Below are 10,728 nucleotides of genomic sequence, written 5' to 3'. Positions count from 1 at the left end.
TTTAGAAGGGAAAAGGTAAAAGGGACAAGAATTTTCCGACCAATAGAGGAACAGGAGAGAAAAGAAGATGAAGAGAGAAGAAGAACGGGGGACGGGGGGGGGGGGGGGGGGGAAGAGAGAGAGAGAGAGAGGATGAAGGGGGATGAACGACGGGCGAGGGAATAAAAAGCGAGTGAGGTTTGAAAGAAGTTGGAGGGAAAAAAGGCTTTGAGGCTGCGAACGAAAAAGGAGGAGGAAAACAGAAAACGGTCAAAGGACCGTTGTTTGGTGGTTTGGTGTGTAATTCGTGCGTATTAGTATTTGCCAGTTACACTAGTAACATTACCAGGAACAACTCCCCCTCCGCCCTCTGGTTTGGCTGGTGTGGGGTAGTTTGGGGCCAATAATCTTACCCTTGGATCTTGGGAGCAATTTACCCAGATTTACTTCTTGCTGGTATTTTTGGTATTTGGAGCATTCTGAAAGTGTTGCTTGGACGGAGGGACCCAAGGTACACAATGTATAAGTGGTAACTTAAACCTTACATTAATTATTACAAGATCTAATTCAGGAACGGTACGGTACGGTACGGTACGGTACTATATTGCTGCAAGCTCAAGCAGCTCATCAAAACGCATGGGCCAAATGGGCCAACTACGCGACAGATAAGTTCACGTCAATTCCTTATGTTGACATGCTGAGATTCTGCATGGAAGAAGCGGTTGAGAAAAGGTCTATATTATGTATCGTATTTATACTCTCACATGCTGAATCGACCCCCATAGCTTGCACACGCTTCAAATAACACTGGCAGAGGATCCAGAGGGGCACTGAGTCACCCCCCGATATTTTCTCTCCGTTTTTCTCTGTTGCAATTCACTTCTCACAGTGGTTCGTTCCTCTGTCAGTGAGTGGTTCACCCAACTAGGGGCATTTCCCCCCCCCTTCTCCTGGAATGTTAAGCCCTAGAATGTGCCTGAACCATCCCTCGCCTAGCCTAGCCCTGTTCTTTTACCAACAACTTTACTACCCGTACTGTACCTTCCTGTATTGACTGTAAAGGGCAGTTTTCCCCTGTTCTCCCCACTGATGAACATCTCTTTTGGGGGAGTCGGGTGGGGGGGAGGGGTTGGAAGTTTCATTTTACTATCAAGAACAGCTTCTGCTTGCAACCTAGGTAATCAAAAAAGAAAGAAAAGAAAAGAAAAGAAAAGAAAAGAAAAGAAAGAAAAAGAAAAAGAAAAAGAGAAAGAGAAAATATATCAAAACGTTTAATTATTCAAAGGGAAAAAAAGGCAACCCTCCCCTTTTTCATGCAACTCCGATATCGAACCACACAAACAGCCAGGTTTCATCAACCCGGAAATATATAATATAATACGCATCCCGACACCCTAATTCGTGGTCATGACACGCCAAGTGGATCCCGCCCAGGAATCACCCTCAACTTTCGTCGGACGAGTTGATTACTGTTTTAGATTCTCAGATGGTCCAGGCTGGAATATGATGACAGATTTGGTTTCTGCGGAGAGGGAGAACTCTTGCTTTCAACCATCAAATCGTACCTTGGAATACCGTATCTGAATTGCCGGAACAGAAGAGAAGCTTCCAAACTCTTCGTTGACCCACCTAAAAGTCTATCCCTGGTGACAGCTCTAAGAGGCAACGAAAGGGGACCGCAGTTAGCAGTCGAATGTCGAACGGGAATAGGGAGAGACGGAAGGTTTCTTTTCTTTGCCTCCTCCCTTTCAACAACCTTCATAACCTCCCTTCGAAACGATGATTCAAAATATGCAAAAACTGACACTTCACAACAACCTCCAATATTTAACTACATGCATGCGCATAGAGAGTAGTATGCTTCCGAACTTGAACCTCGAGGTTCCACTCAAAAGGAAGAACCATCTAGGTCCCCAATAATCTGTCCATCCATCCACATGCAGGTTCTGTGACCGGTGTGGTCATACAAAAACCCTGAACTGGCGCCTGCCTCCCCCTGTTCTGGCCAGGTCGTTGTCCCCGTTTTACCGTCGTTTGGTAGTATAGAAATGGTCGATAGGGCTTTAAGCACCACATGGCATGGGAGGAAGATTGCACAGCATAAGGCATTTTCCGGTAGTTTATATTATTATTATTCCAATGTTACCACCTCAATCGGCGTTTTGAATGGGCAGTAGTGGTGGGGGGGGCAGTAACAGATGATATGTGTGGCTCCCGTCCAAAATTTAAATACTGTCCAATGGATAACCCCTGTTGAGACGTTTCTTCATCCGTCAAACTTGAAGCAAAACGGAAGACGGAAGCAGCAGATGAAAGGAAAAAGGAGTGCAGGTGTGGAATTGCTCTTGCTCAAGCCGCGACGATTAAAGATAGTATAACTCCATACTCCGTGGTGCAGATGACAACATCTCGATGAGCTCCAACCCAAGCGTTAATCGATTCCAAGTAACTATATAAACAAGACAGCTGGGGTTGCGTGACTGAAGGGAATTAATTATATTGGCTCCTATTAGTTGATATTTTGTGAAGGAAGCTGTTACACATCATGATATAAGAGATGCCTTGACGGGCCATCCATGATTCATCCGATGAACCTTTTTTTTTTCCCTTCTCTTCTCACGTCTTCCAATCTTCCCAACCCCATCAATAATAGCCAGACGAGTTTCCCGTATATACTAACCCAGGGGGTCAATGTTCACGTGAATAGGCGGACCCGCTGTTTACGATGGTCATCATCCCCAGATTGTGTGTGGAAGCATTCTCGAGATGAAAGTAAAGGAGCTCGTATATGGCCAGCGGGGCGCAAGATATCTAGCAGAAGGGCTTCACGACGCTCTTGTGGGGTAACAAGGTCTATGAGTTCAATCTTTCTTTTCGGCACTCTTCGTTCTTCCACGCTGGCCCACGTCCACTCGAGCTGGGTGTTTGGGTGTATTCCAATCCTGGCTCTGACTTTTGGCGTAGGAGGAGCGGATTACAGCGATAAAAACTGCTCTGTTCACTCTGATATCCACATCTTTCGAATCAATCGTGGGACTTCGACCAACCTGGGGCCTGTCAAGGCACCTATCGCAGCTACATATCTCCCTTCCGAATTATTAGAGCGTCAGGCCTTGATCGTGCACATTGCAGGAGCTCGAATGAATTGCAGGCGCCTTGTCGCTTTTTATAGGTGAGGAGCCTCACGTTCCTGATTTTCCATTTCGAGCGAGCTGAAGGGATGGACCCCCCCCCCCCCCCCCCTAACTCGGACCCAAACAACCCATATTTTAAAACGAGACGGGGACCGTGTGAACTCTTAACGATTGAAATTTCGCTGAGCCCACCCCCTCAAAGAAGACAAATGGGAATCTTTGGAACGAATTTTCACCCCCCTATATTCCGATTCAGAGTAAAATATGACCCGAAGCTCGAAACATGGGAGAAAAGGCCTGAAGTGCTCTCTCAAGGACACCGTTTCTTCCTCTCCCATTTTTTCTTCTTTTTCTTCTTTCTTTCTTTTTCTTTCTTTCTTTTCTTTTTCTTTTATATATATTGTTAAGGCTGCAGTTAGATGACGAAAGCCGACTGCATGGATCTTTTGTGGACTTTGAATTTTTTTAATATAAGGTTTTAAAAAAGTCTTCTTATCGTCCAATAATGCATTGAGATGTCCAGAACAGCCCCAAGATATAGTTATGCCATTCATTTGTTTGTGAAAAGGTATCACCTACAGATTGATCCATGCCAGTTATTGGGAAGTTGCTAACAAACACTTCCCAACGCAACATAGCTAAACGAAATCATTAAAAGATTCCCACCCGGATGTCGAACCCCGCTGAGTGATAAATCCTCCCGCAAGCAAGTAGAAATCTCATTGACCCGCGGGCAGGTGTAGCTGCTGATCTGGAAGAAAAGCTCTAACTTATCTACCCTGAAAAGGTTAACTGGAAGCTGATTGAAACCGGGCAGCAGGGACGTATCTCAGCTCGAGATCTGGGTTGAATCACAGCCGCATCTATTTATTTACCTTGACACTGCAAATTGATTTGTTCATCATTTTAAAAACCTTAAAAAGATACCGTAAGACGGCAAATGCAACCTTAATACTTTCCCACAAATCCAAGAGGAGAGGAACGGAATTCACATAACGAATGGATCTTCCTTTTTTTTTTTTCTTTTTTTTTTTTTTCTTCTTCTTCTTGATTTATAATAACAAATCGACTAGCAACGTCAAACTCCCCTCCTCCGGCAATAAACGTGTACGCCTGAAGTTTAACGTTAGTTTAACCGTGGTAAATCAAGACTAAGTCAGCCAGCCGCCAGGGTTTTTAAGAACTGACAGGTTCAACAGCCCTACATGCAACTGAACGTTGGACACGGCGGGGGAACAGGACTTGATTTAAGGACCCCGCCCATCTGGTGCCTGATGAACTCAAGATATCTGGCCAGATGCCCTCAATGAATGCTGTCACACATCCTAATGCTGCACGCTACCTACCTTCGATACCGACTCCAATAGGCCGGCTGCATAGACTTCCCCATCTGTCTTGTCCTCATACGGATTTGCTGTTCCCCTCATTGTCCCGCCTTTGTATCCCTGGGAGTTGGGAGACGTGGGGGAGAAAGGAATTTCCGCCACAGCGTGTGTGATGGGTTTTTGCTGGCGGTGTGGTGGGTGGAGTGACAGAAACAGAGAATATACGAGATATGTATCCAAGGCACTAGACACCTGCCTATAGAGGTATGATCAGTGTCCCGCCATAGAGCGTAATTTTCTCAATTTTCGCAATCCTCATTCAAGCAGGGAAGAAAGAGATTCAAGATAAAAAAAAAAAAAACCTGAGCCAATGAACGAACCAACGGAAACGAAACAAGAAGAAGCCGAATATCAGAACCATTGAACAGTCTATCACCCCCCAATTATCCATTGACACCCAGCCTCCGTCCCACCCCCCTCTTTGAACACAACCGACCTGGATTTCACAATCTTGAATCCGCAACCATGCCCTCCCCAACCAAACCCCCTAGACCTCTATGGCACCATCGCCACCCAAACCCCTTCAGGCTCCTAATCCTTCGAGAACTTGACCTGGCCTCCCCTTTGCAGTAGGCCCAGTCAGTGCCCATGCCCGATGTGAAAGGAAGCCATTCTTCTTCTCCAAAAACCCCAACAGCCGCCCTCCCGCCCTCCATGACCCCCCAACACGGGCCTCACGCTCTGGGGATCCGGGCGCAATCATGGAATACCTAATCGGCACCTATGACACCCAAGGGCCCGAAGTTGAGCTTCTGAGTACGGCACGGCAGAGGGCTGGCAAACGGTTCAATGGTTGTTGCAATTTCTAGATGTCCAGGCAGAGGCCGTAAGTTTTGGACAGGCGTTTTTTTTTCCGAAATTTATCATCCCGGAGAAGTTGGAGTCCTGTGATTTGGGCGGGTATGTTAAGGAGGTTAGAAGGCTCTGTGGAATGATTGATGGGTTGGCTGCTTGGGAAGTTGACGCTGGAGGGTATTTTGGTGTGGTGCTTGGGAAGGTGAGAAGTATCTTGGTTGGGGTTAAGTATTCGTATGACGACTTGGTCATTTTGTGCCTTGGCAGTTAGCGGTGGCGAAGATTGTTGAAGCGGGTGAGGGTGGTGGGTTTGATCAACAGAAGGAGTTTCCTCATATATATGCATTTGTGGTTGAAGAGAATGCCGCCGAGAGAAGTTGTTAAGGGTGTCGTGGCGGAGAAGGTAAACACGTTTCTTTTCGGAGAAAGGAGAGAGAGGAGAAAATAAGGGAAATGGAAAGGTGTACAGCAAATGGCTGGGAGGGGTGGGATTGATGTTGGGATATCTTAATAGGAGATTCATGTATGCATATCAACATATTGTACCCTTTTTAGCGGATATTAAAAGGGCTGATTGGATCATTCAGCTTGATTTATCGAGAGCGGTCAAAGTCGAATATTTAATCAAAATGATTTAATCAAAATGATGTTTGAATGTTAACAAAATATGCTGCGTCTTCAGGGGATTTCGACATATCTCAATTTGCTGCTTCCAATGAGAAAAGAACCAAAGATGGGGAAGAGGTGGTGGGGGTGGGGGGGGGGGGGGGGCGAAATTGTTTCTTCACCTCTCCTGTACCTAACCAAAGGAATAGGGAAGACGAGAAGGAAACCCAGTTGAAATTAACATTTCTATCATCTCTACCAAAATCATTGAAAAAGAAGAGTAATTTCTGTTTTTTATCCCTTTTTTATCCCTTTTTTTCTTTTCTTTTTTTGGAAATAAGGAAGGGGGAGGGGGCGGTTAAGGGAATTGACCAGCACAGGCTGTATCCTGCAAGAAGAGAAAAAGAAAGAAAAAGGGGAAACAGAAGCACAAATCTAGGAAAACAGCCACAAATTGGACTTGTGAGATTTTCATGCCTCTCACAAGTTGTTTTTCCCCTCTTTTCTCTCTTCTTGAAAAATGCCTGAGAGAGACTTGGACAGAAAGATGACATATGCATATGAATGCGTATAAGTCATACATAGAAATAGAAATAAAAGAAAACTATGAAATAGGATAACATGGGAGACTTGTTTCAAACAAACCATGTGAATAAATGTCAAGATTCATAGAATGTGAATGACACACCCCCTTCCAAAAGAAAAGGAAAGAAAAGAAAAGAAAAGAAAAAAAGAAAAGAAAGAAGAAAAGAAGAAAATATAAATAATAATAAAAATAAAAATAAATAATAAAAATAAAAATAAACGCTGAGATTAAATTCATGATACAGAGAGCTGCAGGGAAATTTTAGTTCTTGCTTCAACTTGTCCCACATGAAAAATTTAATTTCCATTTGTCAGACACCTCCAACCATCACCACCACTGTCACCATAACCTCGACGCGCCCAATAGGAATCACTGTAATTCAAGCTGGGGTAGGACCAGGTTCGGTAATATGCACGACTTGTAGGGAGATTCCCCTGCACAAGCTTTTCTTAGCTTATAAACGCAGCTGCCGCAGTCTTTTTACCATTTTCGGCTGACAACCCATCGTCATTCGGGTCTGCAATGTACGGCACGGTGACAAGGTCGAGGTCCCGAGAGATCCCAGAACCCGTGCCACTTGAGCTGTTGAGGCGAGATACAAGGGGCGAGAGAGATTGACGATGCTCCTGGGAGGGCTCTGGCAGGAGGAGGGCGGCGTGGGATGGTGGGAAAGGGTGGGGAGGTGCATATGAGACTGTTTCGGTAGGACTGTTTAGGACTGACGAGGTAGCAGATGTTGTGGGGGAGTGTGCCAGGGATGGTACAGTGCCCTGGCCTGTCGTGGAGATGCTGGTTGAACTTCCATCGGATACGGGGACAGGACGGGTACTGCCGCTGCTGCCATTATCTGTGACCAGGGCGAGGGGTTCTGCTTTTTGAAATAGCGATAGGTAACGGTAAGCCTCGCTGGATATAATGGAGTTGCTGCTACTGTGGATTCTTTTACAGCTTGGTTTCCACTCAGTTGGATCTAGATCAGAAATTCTGTCGTCATGTGTGGTGGGTGTTCGCACTGAAGGAAGCGAGCACGAGGTGCGGTTTGAGGTACTCGTTGGGACAGTAATGGCTTTCGCATTCACTTTGGCTTTGGCTTTGGCTTTGGTTGGGGAGGAGGGAGAGCATTTTGGCCATGAACCCGAAATTATTGGTGGCATCGTGCCGCATGTTGACTTTTGAGAAGTGATCTCTAGGGACTTTGATGCATCCTTTCGTCGACAACTGTATTTTGTTGTGCAAAAGTGGACGAGTTAGAGGTTGGCCAAGAACAAACAGCACCCTTCAAGTGAAATTTGAAACCAGTGACATGATCGATTTGGACATACCTTTCACTGCAATAAAGGATGGAGTCACTGGGGATCATTATCTGTCTCTCACAGGTGGCACTGACAAGACACCATCACTATCAGTATATAAAAGATGAAAAACAAAGCTTCAATTGGAAGGAAGACCGCCACATACCAGAATTGCAAGAAAGGAGTCGCCATTGAGAGATGCTGCTCCTTGTCCTCTGGTGCAACTGTTTGCACAGCCACAGGTGGTCTGCGCGGTAGCTTGCGAGACCTTGGCGATACAGGAGGAGGCAAAGGAGATTTCGCAGCCAACGGACGAGCGAGTCGTTGGCGTGTTAGAGAAGGGCGAGGTTGTTTCGCATTGCAGGCTGTGGAGGGGAGATGGCGTTTATGAGAGAGGTAGAAATGGAGCAGATACGGCGGGTGATCAGACGGGAGGGGATATGGGAAAGTAGGATGATGCTGGTACTGGGTCATGAGGGCGATAGCGGTTAGACCCTGGGCTATAATTGGACGGCTGCTATTTTAACACGCCTGCGGACGGACAGAAGTTTATGGATGTACTGTGTACGTAGGCATGTATCTGCGCATAATAAGATCTGCGTGGGTGGATGGGTATGTGTCGACGGATCAGAGGTGGAATTCAGGCACCAGGGGAGGGGAGGGAGGGGGGGGGGGGGAGAGGGGAGGGAAAAAATAAAATTGGAATCGAGATAGCCAGATATGGAGAGTGACGCAGCAATCAGAGAAAGCAGAGGACCAGAGGACCGAGAAGGGCTGGTAGATAGATAAGTGGGACGAGGGATGCTATTTATTCTACCCAACCCCTTTGTCGCCTTGCTCTTCTCGGTTTCTTATTTTATTTCTTCGTTCTGGTTCCCTGTACTGTACTAAATAAATCCTCTTTGCGAGCGTCCAAGGCCTTACCGGGCTTATCTGGAGAGTTACACGGCGAGGGACAGACCAGATAAACATGCAGGATCCATATAAACTAATCAATCTCCTCAAGTTTATCCGCCCGCTCACTTCGCTGTGCCGTATGGAAGTTATCACTGGCCGTGGCCGTGGAAGTGGAGAGTGGAGCGGTCAAGCCTGTATCATGTACACAGATGTCTGCCAGAGCAACAAGTGCCCTATTCTTTCTCTCAGCCAAACCAGCCAAGTGGACCATACCGCTGCTACCCGGGGTCAGTCAACACCCAGGAACCGGATCCAATTGGCCAATTGAGCGGCCCAATTGCCTAGATGCTTGGGCAAGACCCGCGCTGAAAAAGATGTGGATAGGGGATCGACCGGCAGTTATTCTGGGTTAGCTGCTCGGTGGACTCTGTAGAAGAAGGCGTGCTTGTGTCTGAGTTTCTGTTGGCCCTGCGAGTATTCAGAAATGAATCAGTTTGAAAGTCGAGGCAGCCCCACTGATGGATATGGAGCCATCAATGACGTGATAGTGCACCATACTGACTGGATAATGGCCTTGCGTAGATGGTTGCTGTGTGTATGTATGCGTCGGTCTCCTCGTTCCTTCGTGTGGGATGTCACAACCCGAGAAGAGAATTGCATGAAAAGAGAACGACATATAAGCCTGGCGTAAATAAATACCTACAAAGATGAGAAGAAGAAGAAGAAGAAGAAGAAGAAGAAGAAGAAGAAGAAGAAGAAGAAGAAAAAAAAGATCACTAAGGAACTCTGGCATGGCCTTTTTTTTTTTATTTTTATTATTATTATTATTTTAGGAATAGATCCTCGAAAAAAAGGCCACATTTACGCCAGAGCTGATCGACTCTCGGTGGGTGGGTCTGAAGTCAGTTAGTCAATGAGTCAAGGAATGGAAGTTGATATATATGGAACATGGAAGAAACTTTTTTCAGGGGCAGCGCCCTAACCGGGTACACGTACAAACCTTCTGATGGGGTTCGAAGACCTTCGTGCATCCATGGATAGACAGCACACCGCGCCCAAAATTAGCAACAATGAAAAATAACTTCCTAGCCTTGTAACTCGTAATTAATTGATCGAAATGTTGTTACAAACCAAGGTTAACTGGGTGCTTATCTATTGAGCTATTTTATCTGGCTGTAGTTTGAACTTACAAAACACATGCTTTCAAAAAGAAGTTTTACTGTGAAAATCTACCACAATCAATTTAAGTCTAATATGGGGCAGAGGGAATTCTCCTCAGAATTACATATGACTATCGCTACCAGAAAGGTATCGTCACGGACGTAGCAGCCCAGGAAAGCCCTCATGACAGCCGAGGTCCCCAATTCGAAATTGAATGCCCCAGATGTCTTCTAAGCTACGGGGTCCGCTTTACGGGGTCCGCTGTACCAGAGGTGACATGTATTGTAGAGAAGAAGAGGGGTGTAGAAGAGAGGCGTAGAAGGAGGCCCAGAATCCTGGGAACCAGAGGTGGGCTCCTTTCTGAACTATAAACAACATAGAAACAAAAACCAATCTGGATATCATCTGCAAACCTCTCAAACACCTTTACTCCCCTCCAGCAGAGACGGCGGCGGCGGTGGTGCATTCGGCGCCAAGAACCTCTCTGGCACACCTCTCGCACCCACACCCACGGGGCCCACAAAGCAGCCTAGCAACCCACTCCAGGCGTACCGGTTCGCCAACGTCTGGCGGATCTCGCGGTAGGCGGCAGCATTGGCGTAGGGGAGGTTGGTTTCTGGGTCGCGGTAGCGCGCAGGGCGGGAGGTTATGGGACAGAGCTCTTGGGGGATTTCTGCGGTCAGTCAGTATGGTTTGGCTTGCTTTTTCTTTTCATTTTCATTTTCATTTTTCATTTTTTTTTTTTTTGGGGGGGAAGGGACAGAAGAGTAATAATAAGAAGGGGGGATAGGGGGGCCGGGTATAATTTTTTAGTTTACCGTATTTACGAAATCTAGAAAAAAAAAGATAAAACTCTTCCCCGTTCTTGGAGGGGATTTGTTTTCGAAGTTTTC

The 10,728-nt window shown here is 46.3% G+C and overlaps 2 protein-coding genes across 2 annotated transcripts; one reads left to right on the top strand and one right to left on the bottom strand.

Moving 5' to 3' along the window:
• Positions 1-4,963: 4,963 nt before the first annotated feature.
• Positions 4,964-5,307, top strand: PADG_05379 (uncharacterized protein; the record flags this gene model as incomplete). Its single annotated transcript, XM_010762415.1, has 2 exons — positions 4,964-5,067; positions 5,136-5,307. The coding sequence occupies 2 exons, from the start codon at positions 4,964-4,966 to the stop codon at positions 5,305-5,307; spliced, it is 276 nt and encodes a 91-aa protein (XP_010760717.1).
• A 1,627-nt stretch (positions 5,308-6,934) lies between these two features.
• Positions 6,935-8,251, bottom strand: PADG_05378 (uncharacterized protein; the record flags this gene model as incomplete). The annotated part of the gene is made up of 3 exons (XM_010762414.1): positions 6,935-7,703; positions 7,808-7,867; positions 7,944-8,251. The coding sequence occupies 3 exons, from the start codon at positions 8,249-8,251 to the stop codon at positions 6,935-6,937; spliced, it is 1,137 nt and encodes a 378-aa protein (XP_010760716.1).
• Positions 8,252-10,728: the final 2,477 nt, after the last annotated feature.

This window comes from Paracoccidioides brasiliensis (assembly GCF_000150735.1).
Source record: "Paracoccidioides brasiliensis Pb18 unplaced genomic scaffold supercont2.6, whole genome shotgun sequence".
In the NCBI taxonomy this organism is placed as follows: domain Eukaryota; kingdom Fungi; phylum Ascomycota; class Eurotiomycetes; order Onygenales; family Ajellomycetaceae; genus Paracoccidioides; species Paracoccidioides brasiliensis.
Note: the sequence above shows the minus strand (reverse complement) of the source record. Positions and strands in the feature narration are given on the sequence as shown.